The 14,260-nt window shown below is 41.3% G+C and overlaps 1 protein-coding gene across 1 annotated transcript; it reads right to left on the minus strand.

The window, feature by feature from the left end:
• Positions 1–65: 65 nt before the first annotated feature.
• CIDEA (cell death inducing DFFA like effector a) lies at positions 66–14,258 on the minus strand. Its single transcript, XM_064507194.1, has 5 exons — positions 14,151–14,258; positions 9,745–9,901; positions 9,390–9,536; positions 7,006–7,187; positions 66–3,854 (listed from the first exon to the last, which is right to left on the minus strand). The coding sequence occupies exons 1-5, from the start codon at positions 14,186–14,188 to the stop codon at positions 3,722–3,724; spliced, it is 657 nt and encodes a 218-aa protein (XP_064363264.1). The 5' UTR covers positions 14,189–14,258; the 3' UTR covers positions 66–3,721.
• Between the last annotated feature and the right edge of the window lie 2 nt (positions 14,259–14,260).

The following is a 14,260-nucleotide window of genomic DNA, read 5'->3' on the forward strand; positions in this document are numbered from 1 at the left end:
GTTAACATTCATGATTGTTTCATGAATAAGTTATTCTGGAAATTAATAGAGACATCATTCAAAGCCACCATTTGAATACATTTATTCATGGACAGTATTTCTTAAAATTGGCACCACATATCAGAAAATTTTGCCATCACTGATTATAATTCCTACCCATCTTAATTTCACAGCAAGTTAAACTAGTGGACTTGAAAGTTGTGAAGTGGTAAAACACCATCTTTCCTCTTAGCAAAACAGCAGTACTTATGACTATAAATATTTTGACTGGATATATAACAAGGTAAGGTAGAAACAGCAAAATGATAAATGCTAAACCCCATAAGGATTACTTATTAATACATAGCTAAAGTGACATGTTAATTACATTAGTATCTCCAGTAAAACCAGAGGTATTAAATCAAAGTTATACTTAGTATTTCAGTTTTAAACACTTTTTTTTTTTTTTTTTTTTTTCCTAAGATGCTTGTGCCTTTAATTCAAGTGATATCTCAGGAAGAAGTATGCTGAAATGACTTAGAGTTATAATTCTAGTCAGTTACAAATGATCATATGCATTGTAATTATCTTCACAGTACTATTGAGAATTACCAACATTTCCTAATTCTCAAACACCTACCTCTCTACACACTGTACTAAAAAAAACTTCTAGCCCAAAGTCCCATTTTCCTCTCTTCAGCCACTCCCTTCTCCGCAGGGAAGGGATTCAGGATGTTTCCTACAGCATATTCCAAATGGTCTAAGGAATTTAGACCCTGCCTTAGCCTCTCCCCCTAGACAGAAGAGCTCATAATCACATTTATCCTGAAAGAATAGGAAGGTGTAAGAAAGCAACAGCTTCATGTGTTTATGAAAGGAAGTGAAGTAATGGTAAGTTCTGAATCACACACACACACAAAAAAAGCTAGTAGATTCTTCATTCTAGTTGTGAAGAGAGCAGCTTTGTTTTGCCTGCAGCTCATGAATAGTGCCTGAGTCAACAAGATCGAGTACTTCAGTGAAAATTCCTTTTTTGGTAACTAGAGAGCATGACTTGGTGCATTGGATTGTTAGTAAGTGATGCAAAGCAACAGGCAAAAAGGCTAGTTCACGCAAGGAGGCAGTAAACATGTTTCACACCTTTGACATTTCAGTGCTACCAAGCCTTGAACTGCAACAGTAACAAGTGAGATAAAAAAATAAAAATTAAAGTTAAAAAAATAAAGTAGAAAAGCTAGCTTCATCTCTGCATACCTGCAGCTTTTTTTGTTTTTTAATCTGTGTCTTACTAGATAGTGCACACCACCTGCATGTGGTTTTCTGGAAGCTAGAAAATGCTGAAGTTGTTCTTTGCTGTGTACCATGTATAGCTGAAGTGAAAGCTATGTCTCTTCAGCAGGCTGTAAGAATTAAAGTGGCTCCAATTCAGAGAATTATACACTCCAGTTTGACTCAAAGCCAAAACTTTATCTCCAGAAAAAAAGTTCATACAGTAGCTAATATCATCCCCCAAGTACTAAAGCCTGTAGCAAAACTCAGATTCGGTAGCAATGGAGCAATTTCAAACACTTAGAACTTTCCAAGACACTTCTCTCATTGAGAGAGGAAATACCAAATTTGAGTTACTTTGTTCAGCTGCTTGCATTTTGAATTGGAATGCAGAGATACTTTGAGATGGAGACTTTACAGCTCAGATGACCTTCAACAGCTCAAGTTTTACATGTTAAGCTCTCAAAGAATCAGCCACTTGAAAACATTTCAAATTCATAGTGGGTTAGTCTTTTAGATTTTGTTAAATTTCAATATAGTGCCACTGGAAACTATGGAGTGTTAGTTCTGTAGTAATTCCCTCCAGCTATAGAAGGCTGGAATTTGAGATCTGCACAGCTCAGACTTGCAAAAGGTTTTGTATTACAGATGTTGGAGAGGCAATTTATAGGTTAGTCCAATATTGAACAATGCTTCTTTTTTTTTTTTTTTTTTTTTTTTTTAATGTTGGTGCTCCTATTCCCAACACACGTATTTCCTAGGAGCATTATGCAGAATTGCTTTCAAAAGGCAGGCTTGTTTTAATAGAATAAATGGCCCTTAAGAGCTGAAGGTTAATGACAAGGCCCTTGCACTGCATCAGTTAAATGCTATTCCTTGATATGGGTAGAAAGACCATGGCCAACAATCGCTATTTCAGTGTGTTGTGGGGGGAACAGAACAATGCACATGAAGTATAAAGCATTTTAATATAACCTCTTTCTCAGTAACTGCAGAGTAGTTTTAGTGTTTTCTTTTAAAGGAAGCTTGACAGTGCTACAAGCTGCAGCCATTCATCCCTGGGAGAAATTAGTAAGAACCAACCCTTCCCTTGCCTGGAGCTTTGCCTGTCCTCCACACTAAAAGAGAGCACACACACAGAAGTGGATGAAAAACAAACAAAAAACATGGTTTCTTTCTTAGCTGTCTACTCATTTGTAGTAGTATTACTGAAGAGAAAGACAGATCTGGCAAACTTGCCTATCAGTCCCTTTAAGACTGGCCTTTAGGCTGCTTCTCATCACAACCAACAGTGATTTGAAAGATGCAGCTTCAGCCAAGTCAGATCCTCAAAGGGAAGGCACAAATAAGCATATGAAAGTCAAATTTGCAGATAAAAGTAAGAGTTTTCCACTTTGTTCACACTGTTAAAGGAGACACTTGCTGGAAACAAGCCATTCTAGCAGCTCAAACTGCAGAAAACATTCTGGACAATTCTACCTAAAGATTAAAAACTTCACCCTTTAACACAGCTTATCTTGGTAGACTATAAAACTGCAAGTATCCAGTTTAGAGCATATGTATGTTATGCAAGCCAACTGTCCTGTTGCTCCCCCTGAACACAGGGGCATTGAGTTCAGGGGTCTCTACAGATCCATACTACATGTATCTTAAGTATAGCTTGGGATGTAGTGTCACATCTTGTAGCTGAAAAGTCAAAATTACCGAAGTGAAGGTTTAACCTCTGAAGAAAGCTTCAGGAGGTTACCTGTAAGCCATATTCCTGAAACTAAGGCAAATTCAGTGCTTTAGGAATATAACATTTTCTTCAACTGGTATGAGTTATACCTACCAGAACTTTCTGTGGGTTTGGAGAAAAATGTAAGGAGTTATATAAAATTTTTTTACTTGCTTTAAGTAAGGCTAAGTTTTAAGCTTCTGCTTAGTAGTTGCACTTCCTCCAATTAGACTTCATGTGATTAGTCAGAGTCACTGAACTAAAATTCAGTTATATTGTGCATTCCTATTGTAAATAAGTACCCTCCACCCTTTCGTACCTCAGGCGCAGTAGAACACTAGTACCAGCAGTGTTAGGGAATAAACAAAAAATCAAAAAGCCGAAACAAACCCTTTAAAGCCCAGTCTGTTCAGAAAGCAAGTGGACAGCCATGAACACAAACCATGTTTTGATCAGTGCAAGAAAAAAGCCTGCATGCGTCCAAGTATACTGATTCTCCATTTTTGAGTTGCTGGGGCAAAGACTTGTCCTCTCTCCATTTGCCCAGTTCTCAAACATTAGGCACCCATCCTTTTTCTGTTAAGAGTCTGTGAACATCAAACATATTTTATGGCTCAGGCCTACAAGCATTCCTGCATGGGGAAAAAGGTTAGTTCACCCCAGTGGACAGCCCCTACTTTAACATCATTACAATCAAAACTGGGCAAAAGAACATCTAAGCAAAAGGATCCAATATTAGAAGTGCAGCTGTGCTCACTACTCCCGCTTTGGTCTTGTACATGTGCTGTCCTCATCACATTCATCCATCAGCTGTAACATGTAAGTTCCAGTGTAGAGAAGAAATTGTCCAGTTATTTGTGCTGCATGGGATATTAGCTGAAGCACCTTCCTAGAAGAAAAGCCACTTGTTTAAGAAAGTTTTCACCAGTATAGCAACATTGTCATGTCCTTCCTTCCCCCCACTGCTCTTTAAGATGAGTTAGGTAGATACATTTAAGAATTCTCTTGTTCTTCCTCACTTCTGGGCAGCTGGTCATTTTCACACCTGCTTTAGAACAATTACTTCTGTGCCCACTGACTGACAGAAAACTGTTGACATGTTGCAGGCTTAGGCAGAACCAGAAAACACATTTAACAGGCAAGTCTGTCATCCTGTTAGACTCCAAGTTACCAGAGGACCACTGAATATTTAACTTTTCCTGAGAGCCCAGCAGCATTCCTGCAGCATGAATATATTTTCCTTCTCACCTTTAGGCCAGTCACTAAGACTTGTGTCTCCCAGCTACAGATGAAACTTGATTAGCACTGAAGCTGAGCAATTACATTACAGAAGATGCCCTACAGCAAAACAAGTGAAACCAGGTATGTTAATACTGCCCAAACTGCAAACCTTAGGACTTGTCAGTTCCCAACAAATTAATGCTTCAAAGTAGTAAAATAATATCAGGATTCAAATATATAATAGGATGTGAGAATCAGTACAGATCCACAAACTAAAACCAGGCAAGCATCAAGGGTCTATAGCATAGACTGTGGATCACCACAGGATACGGAGATCATATTTTAGTGGTCCCTTATTCTTCATCTTAGTCATACTTGTGTCTTGCTTCCATTCTCCAAGAGACAATAGGGACATCAGTGTCAAGAGCTATATTCAAGCCTCATCCTCTCAAAGTTAAGTGAGCCTTCTCAAGCATGAGGTTAAGGCACTAGGGAAGTGGGAGTCAAGAACTGGAACAATTCCAAAATTGGAAAGGGACCAGTTTCTGAAGATGCAGAAACCAGACCAGTCTTCCCCTTCTGCAAAAAAGGGGGAAGATTTTCTGAATTCCTGTCCAAGAAACCATGCAATTGTGAACTTACTGTTGCTATTCATTTCTCCTTTGAGTTCTAGCAACAAAATTCTGTTCTTACAAATTCATTTATTCCTCCACCATAATTAAAGAATGTTTGCAGTCAAAATACAGTGCTTCCCCAGAGTTAAACACACTGCCACTTAGAGCCTGGGGAGCCTTTAGAAGTACTGTACCTTATTTATGCTTCCCACACACATGCCATTTCAGTATGTTCTTCCCTCCACAATACAGCACAAGCCAATGAGCTTTACAGTGTAAAGAAAGCTGCACCTGGTACCAAGCTTTTGAACAGCTGCAGTGTGTCACTAGCACATGAGAGCAGTTGTCATGTAAGCCACTGAGGAAGTTATTTGTTGAACTGAACATTTGATCCTTCACTTGGACAAGACAGGGAGAAACCATTAGGGGAAATGCACTGATCAGATCTGGCAGGCAGCGAGCCCCTCCCACCAGTGAACTGCAGTATTTTAAAGCTGTTTCCCTTTACACACTGTGGGAGGGCTCAAGGATACAGCATCAGAGTTAGTAATTTGGAACTCATTAGCGGAAGGACTAAGACGGTCCGACTCCAATTTACGTAGCAAGTCGAGACAGACTGTCTAACGGTCAGATTCAAGAGTGTCCAAGGTTATTGCCTCTTTTCTCACTGTTCTTGCCAGTGGGCTATTTTCCCACTCTCGTGCTGGTGCTTCCCTTACAGTTCAGTCTTTGTAGAATAGCTGTGCTTCTAGAAGAACTCCACAGCTACTTCAGCTGTTTCCCAGCACCACTTCTTTCTCACCAGCTGCACCATGTTGGCAGGCAAGCAGAACTGTCACTTACAATTCTTTAACACTGCAAGTTCCAGTGCTGATACACATCGCCATAACAGATAGCCAGAAATCAGAGTTTGCTCTGGCTCAGGAGGTTTGACAAACACAGGAACTGGAGGAGTGCAGCTGTCCAAGGGTAGACCTTTTCTTTGAAGAAAGTCTAATGAAGCCAGTGCTGTATAGTATACAACAGTATAATTACTGAAGAACAATCAGAGATACAAGTCTCATTTACAGTCACACCAACTTTAGCCTGAAAGATTAAGTAAAGGACCACCTAAGTACAGTGGGGAGGTCAGTCAGACATAAGACAGGGAATAAGATTAGCATTATGGTATTTAAGACATGCTTCATAGGGCTAGGGACTACTTGAACACTTCAAACTAAAGACTGTATGTTGCTCAGGTGAAGTGTAAACCCCACCTAAAAGCACATAGATCTGTCTGCTCTGTACAGAGTAGATCTGGTCCTCAAAATGTAGCAACTCTACACTGCTGTGTCTCAACTAGAATTTGAAAGGTCAGGTAGAGCAGTTCAGGGCTATAACTTAAACAACTGTCAAAGCAGAAGTATGGCACCTCTGTGAAGGAGTTATTTCTTCAGCCAGAGAGATGCAGCTGCTTTTAACAAGGCACAAAGACTTGAAAGCAGTGGACAGGGCAGACGGGTATTATTTTGCCTCTGCATGAGGCAGCAGTTCCCAACAGCCAGTTCGGCCAAACCCAGGATCCACCAGAGCTTGGTCCTGGGGGAGGCAGTGGTCCTTTCTAGACTCTGTTAGTTTGCTTTGATGTCACTGTTTTTAAGCTAATCTCTCAGTCTTAGTACAGATAACAGATACTGAAGACAGTACAGAGTATCATGTCTTCCCTTTTTTTTGTTGTCTCCATGTGCCTTTCGGGAGGCAAACTCAGCAGCCAGGTTTTGCAAAATCTGAGCAAGCTTCACGATGGAATCTCTGCCTTAATCTCATTTTGTCCTATTGAAGTACCCATCTAAAGAGCATAATACTCATTCCTCAGCCTCCTGTAGTCTTCAAACAAGTCAAAAGTCTAGGGAATTCTCTCAAGTTGGGGGGGGGGGGGAAGCCTGTACCTTGAGTGCTGTGAGTACAAACTGATAAGGTTTTGTCTTGGTGGAAGTTTAAGATTCCACTATGAAGAACTATAGCAAGTTATACATACTTTTTTTTAAAACCTTTTATAAGATAGCTATCCACCTTTCACTGGAAGCTTCAGCATGTTGACCAATTTGTAAGAATTAATACAAAATACTAAGTTTATAAACACACCTACTTCACAGAACTGGTATGCAAACACAGGTTTTTGTCATTAATACATATGCCTTGTCAGCATTGGAAGCGTATGCTTACCGCAATATGCTTTTTGCTCCCATACATTTGATATCATATGACACAGAGTAGATCTCATAGAAAGTGGCCTTCACATTTAAGCAACCGATAAAATCTTTAGGGTTCAGCTTGTACAGATCAAATGTGATGTTGGCTACTCCCATTTTCTTCTTTTGTCTCATAGGGGTGACTCCATTTCTTGTCTAATTTAAAAAGAGAGACAGTTTATCAGCCTGGAGAATATAGCAAGACAATTGTTAATGGTGCAGTTCCTTAGAAACAACTCACTTATTCCAGTCTTTGGGCTAGTTCTTAATCAATTCTAAATTAGAATTAAAAGCATTAGTGCTTAGAGAAAAGCAAGTCTGTAGCTTACATAATTTTGTCCAAGTCATGATCAGGCCTCAAACTATTCCAAACAGATCTAGTTTGCGTCTTTTTAGAACTCAAGTTCTAAAGTGACATAACACCTCTTGAACATTTCTTTAATCTGGTTTCTTTTTCAGGCTACACTGAGACCACAGGTAATCCCACTGGAAGCTGTCCCTGCTATTTCAACAGGAAAGAGACATTAGGTCCTTCACTTTAGGAAGAAACACAATGCTAATTAGCAATCCTATCGATAGCTCCAAAGATGACATCTGTGAAAGTTAAGTTCTCACTTCAAATCCTGGCTCATAACACCCTTTTCTTACTGAAGAAAGAGGGAGAGAGAAGCCGCTATTGATTATGCCTAGGATTTAATGCTAATTTTTAAGAAAAAGCAAAGGAGGAGGGGTGTGGAAAGTTATCTTCTACTTTAACTCCAGCCTCTTCTGCCCAACAAGTTTTAATGAAAGCAGCCCTTGTACTCTTTCACGATTAGATCACGTACTCCAAGAAAGAGGAAAAAATTAGTAAGCAAGTCTCATGTTTAGAGAGACATCTAGTGGATACATGCGTTACTTTACTCAATACATTTTATTAAAGATTAATAATTTGACAGCTACCAATCTGTTTTTGCATGTTAAACGAAAGAATAAGTTGTGTAAGACTGGGGCTTTTCATACTTGTTACCCCAGTGCTCGGGTAGTGCCAAGATGCATAAGACTGAGTTAAGCACTGTAGTATATCATCAGCCAGCAGTTTTATGCCCATTTCTTTTACTTTGATAGCCTCTGAGCTGAGCTCAAACTGGCCCATCAACAGAAGTTTTGAACAGGTACATGTAGTTGGGTACGCTTGGTAGCATATCCCATTTGCACTCAGAATATCTGGATGAAGGATGACAGCACTTTCTCTACACTCCAGGTGATTTACGGTGGAGTTGTGGTATTCTTCCACTGTCATTCAGGGCATACTGAAGAAGGGCAGCACTTAAGCTAGTCCTGCAACCATGCCAAACAGGGCAGAGGGGGAAGCAGCTAGGTGGAGTCATATTCCTAGCTGCAACTTTTTCTCTGCTCTTGAAGCTCACAGCCCAGGTGCAGCAGGTTGATAAACCAGTGAGACAGCACAGGAAAAAAAACACTGCCAGGCAAGCTGCCCACACTGCAACAGGAGACTGAAAAACAGGGCCACGTGGAGCTAGGCATGTAAAAACAGAGAGATGGGTTGGCCTGCTACAGCCCCTAAGCTACCTATTTCCTCCTCTGTACCTGGTACATGAAAGTTTGATGATCGTTTTCTAGCAACAATCATTTCATGGAAAGGCACTTAAGAATTTGACTCTTATTAATGTACAGCTATGCTACTCCCACATAAAGCCCAAAACTGGACACTAATTTCATAGCATTAGAAGGCTAAAGCTAGCCAGACTAAGTAGTTCTTAAAATATCTCAAAGCACCTAGGCTATCATTAGATTTTTATGACAACTTTTAGCCATTTGCAAGATTGAACGCAGGCATTTCTTTAGTCTTCACTAAACTATTACTGCATTCACCACAAGGCAAAACTTATTTTTTATTGCTTAATTTGAGCTTTTTTTTGGCTCCAAGATAACTTTTAAGGAGATTGTACTTTTAGCTTAACACAATCAAAGTCCTCATTTCCTTTACATTAGACAAAGGCTTGAGAATGAGGTTATTAATGAGCTTCTCCAAAACTGGGATTTTCCCCTATAAATTTGTTTTCAGTTGTGACATTTCATTCAATTCATGGCAAATCTTTGTCAACAGTCCTGTGTTCAAGTAAGGGGCAGGAAAAAAAAAAAGAGAGAGAGAGAGAGAGAGAGAGAGAGAACTAACGAACTTGATGAGAGAGAGAGAGAGAGAGAGAGAGAGAGAGAGAGAGAGAGAGAGAGAGAGAGAGAGAGAAAACTAACGAACTTGATCTATCATCCAGAAAGGCTTAACGTGAATCTGCAACACTCTTTTTTAGGGGAAGTTTTCTTCCTCTTTTCCCCTCTCGCCAAGTGAGCACTTACTTGTGTCCATTTCTGTCCCTTTTCTAATATCATGAAGTGTGTATTATCATCCAGGGACTGAAAGAACTCTTCTGTTTCTACAGCTGTGCCATCTTCCTCCAAAACCAGAGTAACTATTTCAGCAGATATAAGGAAGGCATCTAAGGTCTGCAATAAAATAGATTATAGCGTATGAAAGGTGGCATGTCACTGTGACCCTTTTTTTCTGTCATTAAATATTCAGACTTGCTCATGCGCCACATTCCCTTAAAATTCCCCAGTAATGATGTTCAGAAGAACAGAAGCCTGTGGGTTACCTTCCTGGGATACAGTACTTCACTATAAGTTTCAGCCAGAGTGGGGACTTTTGCTATACCTTGCTGATTAGCTCTTGCAGACTGCTCGCAACAATTCCTTTCCGGCTGCTTCTGGAGGCATTTGATACACGGAAAGGTCGCCCTGCAGGCATGAGAGGAGGGAACAGGGTCTGTTTTGTTACTGCTCCCACAGATGCTCCCATGGATACCAAAGATCTAAGATAAAGAAAATTTCAGCTTAGTTATAAAAATAGTCATTTCAGGTACTGTGAGAAGAACTCTTGAGTTCACTGACATAAGCATATTATACGACTAATTAATAGGTCATGTTAGACTTGTGGAGCTTGCTTTCAAAACTAAATATTATATAGCCCTACAGATACTTGTCTCTGAACTTCCTTGTCTCTGAACTTTATCTTGCCATTGCCTCTCTTGACATTTGAAAACGCTTCTAAAATGAAAACCATTTTGGGCAGATGTGGGCCAAGTTGCTGCTGAGCTCAGCTGACGTCAAGGTCTCGGTTACAGTGAGGCCAACAGGTTTTAACACTATGGTGAACTGGAAAGGCGGCCACTCTTTCTGCAATTGCAGGTACAGATCATTCTCTTTACCTGCAAAATAAACACTCATTCAGATGGTTCACAAGACTACTTTCAGCTAACTATTTAGGATAAGCGCTTGCTTCAGGAAGACTGAACAATTTTCTTATTATCCATATTCAAAACACCTACCATTAGGATGCAAATGGATCCTTTCTATGTAGTTATAATTGACTTGCAAATGACTAAGACATTTGTCTATTTTCTAAATACTATTTATAGTCTACAAAATTCCATCTAGCTTTGGAAATGACAAAATAAGACTTATTTGTGCCCTAAGGTATCAAAAGAAGAAATGAGTCAAATGAAGTGAAAGTTAAGATCAGAGTACATAATGGATAGTGTCAGGGCACAATATCAGAGAGCCTAGAAGAATTCAGACACTTCCAGAAAGATGTTTGAGTTTATCCTGAACAATCACATGTTTTAATAGCGACTGTTTAGGTTCTCTTAGAAAAACTGATCACATAAATGGCGACTGTCTACTCCCACATTCAAGTACAGAATTGCTCCCATCTACGTCTAGTGATAACTTTTTGCTGCCAAATTGTATGGGTTAATTCAATAGCCAGAGAGTTTGCCAAAAATCCCCTTTTGCATGATACCTGGAAAGGGCTGATCTGTTTTTAAACAAATCTTGTGTATGTAAGACAGTATTCCATCTCTCAGACTCTTGAGTTTTATTTCCTGAATACCTATTGCTCTGTAATACTAAATTGCACAGGGGTGGGGAGGGGATGCATCACTGCTTTGTTCAACACCAAGGTAAGAGATCAGCTTCACGTAGGAAAAATTATTCTCATACGCTTTCACAGAGCAGGAAGAAGTGAACTGGCAGTCTTTCTCTGCTTAGAACAATGATGAAATAGCATAAAGTTAGTCAACAATGTCCAAGTTTTGCCTTTTTGTGTAAGTCCACGCTGAGTAAGATCTGTCTTTTCCAAACCTCTTGCCTGGTTTTTAAAGCACGTTTTCTGGGATGCGTGGGCAGTCATTTTTGTAGAGTCAGACAGAGTTTCAGAAATTAATTTCCTTCTTGCCGTCATCCTGAACTGCCGTTTTACATAGCTTTGGCTACTACCTCTCATCTGAAGACAAAAAAGTTTCTCTTCCTCACCAACTCCTCCAGCATCCCTGGAACTTTTATTTTATTTTTTTAGCAAGAGGGTGATTTTCAGAAGTGTCATTCTAGTTCAAGCTAGAATACCTTCTCGGTAATGCTATCTGAAAACTAGGTTCCCTGGCTTTTAGCATACACGCACACTTGGCTGGTAGAAACCTCCCTCCCCCTCATAAGCAGGTGAGGGTGAATAGCCAGTGTGGTTTCAGGAGATGGGCACTGTTTCCAGTCAAAGGGCTTAGCACTTTCTTTCTAGAGAAGGGTCAGTGCCCAGGGGAAGGACGGTGACAGAACAGCACTGACACAGGGCAGGCACTTAAGATCCATAAGGGGACGTGTGCTAAGACTGGGTGTGTTTGTTGATCTCTTCACTGACTAATTTAATAGTGCCCCAATCACCCTGCTAGCTGATGGGCAGAGCTCCCATTCTGAATCACTCTGTCTTTTCGTTAAGGATGAAGCCTGTTCAGCTCAGTCAGGGCTGGCGACTCCACAGGGCACCTAGATGTTAGAAGGTGTGACGCTCAGGATACGAGACAACACTTTTAGAGCTAGTACAGCTCCTTTCCTCCTCAGGCATTTGAAAACTAGGATTGAAAACAGCGTAGAAGAGTTTGTGGTGTATATGACAATACTGACAATAGGGTTTTTTGTGATGACAGAAATACTAGTCCTGTTAAACAATTTTCTTTCCTGTTACTCAAGCCAAGCTGTCACACACAAAAGGCAAAGCATATGAGAAAAAGCCATGACATACATCTTGATACAGAGGCAGGGCACACAGGCAGGACTCAAGATAATTTAGAAGCAAGGGTTCATTTCAGGCACTAGCAGAGCCAACTATATAAGCCATTTTTGCAGCTCTGAGCAGAAGCTTCTTCAGGACTCAAAAAAAAAAAAAAAATCACCAAATCACTTTATAGTGTTGCCTAGTTCTGCTAGAGGGGAAAAAAAAGTTGGTGGATAAAAAAGATTACTGAACCAGGACTTCCATTAGCTCCAGCAGACCCAGTCACTTAACAGAAGTCCAAGTCTTGGGTAGTTACTTAACATCAGTGCCACTTCATCTATATTTCAATAAACCAGTCAATATCATCTCTAAACTAGGTCTGCTTATGAAGTAGTGAATCTGGGCTCTAGTGCAGGGTGAGGTTTTGGTTAATGACAGGTACTAAGGTAACAGAAGCCACTGTGCTTTTACACTCTTCTGGATAACAGCCCTTCCGTTTCTGGGCTTATTGCCTCAAGCCTGTTTTTTTCTCCCACACCCTGATGGCCACAGACTTAAAACAGCCCAGCCTAGGCCCAGGGCCCCTAGAAACACCACCTTTTACTGCAGCAGCCCTCAGAAATCAGACGAGAATTCCTGAGGCAAGGAACACCTCTACTAGATTGGAGTTACTGAAAACAGCTTCCTACCAAAAGCTGATCAAGCCAAGTCAGGAAATGAGCAGTACAGATGCAGGGAGCATTGTAAAATGCTTTCTAACTTTCTAATAGAGTTGAGTGACTTATTAGATACAGACAACTCCACCATTGGTTTATTATTCTTTAAAGTTGAAAGGATCAGGTCTTCATTCTTCCCTGAAGGAGCAAGGATCCTATGTCAGTGGAAAATGCAAAAATTCAGAAAAAAGAATTTATAATCAAAAAGCCAAGTATCTTCAAACTCTAGAATCTTATCCAGTTTGTTCTGTACAACTATAACCAGTTAAAGAGGGACTTGCAGGTACTGTCCCAAGCATTCAGTGAAATGTCAAGGCTGGCGGGGGGGGGGGGGGGGGAGGGAAGAGGAAGAGGAGGAAGGAAGATGACAACAGATGAATTCAGCTTTTTTGAGGAGGAAAAAAAAAGGGATTAAAAGCCTGCCTTGAGCCCTGTGCACACATTTCACTCTGTCTTTGTTTGCAATATTCCCTGTATGTTTATCTAAGAGTGTGGTGCAACAGCCTTCAGTCACACTCAGAGTCAAAGTTGCACAACACAAGTGGCTTCAGAATATGGCAATAAGGTTAAAGTTCACAGATGACATTGGCACTAACAGCTGAGCAAACAAAAGCCAGAAATTAGTTAGGAGACCTGAGGGTCTACTGCATTGTGGACTCAATTTCCTCTGCTAAAACAGTAGTTTTAAAGATACCAGGACAGCAGCTATAACACAATGCATTTGAGTGATGCACAGGATTAGACTTTTCTACATGCAGTAAGCAACTGAAATGCAAACAGAAGCCTTGAATTTCAGTTATGTTGTCATTAAACACAAGTGGCCCATGAACTGTACCTAATGACTTCATGCCTGAAATGAAGCTTCATCTTAGCCCGCAACACGTTAGCTTCACTGCTTGCCGGGAGGCATACAGCACCCTCGAGCCCCACGTCCTTGCTGTCACACCTCAAAAAGGAGGTATGAGGGTTAAAACTGCGGAGTTCCTGCTTGTGCTTCCCTCAGCAGAACTTCATCTCGGGCTTGAGAGGTTTCTGGCTATTTGCTATTCCAATCTAGGTCTGACCAGATTTGCCCCCCCCTTCCCCTCACTGCCTACTACCACCCGAGCTTGGAAAGCACCCTTCGCTCCTGCAGGGCTAGGACTGACAAGCTGCTCAGGCTCAGCCCTTTCCAGCAGCTCCCCGCTGAGAGGTCCGGGCTGCCGGCAGGGCCTCGCGGGCAGCCAGACCCCGGCGGGGCGCCGCCTCCAGCCGCAGCGCCACGACCCTCAGCACGGCCCGGCCCGGCCCCGCACTCACCGCACCAGCGAGCCCGCGCAGCCCCGCGCCACCTCCATGCCGAGCCCGGCCCGGCCGCGCCGCGCCGCCGCTTTTGTGGGCGCGCAGCGGCTCCGCCCCCGGGCCCGCCC

Source organism: Dromaius novaehollandiae, chromosome 2, assembly GCF_036370855.1.
Source record: "Dromaius novaehollandiae isolate bDroNov1 chromosome 2, bDroNov1.hap1, whole genome shotgun sequence".
NCBI lineage: Eukaryota > Metazoa > Chordata > Aves > Casuariiformes > Dromaiidae > Dromaius > Dromaius novaehollandiae.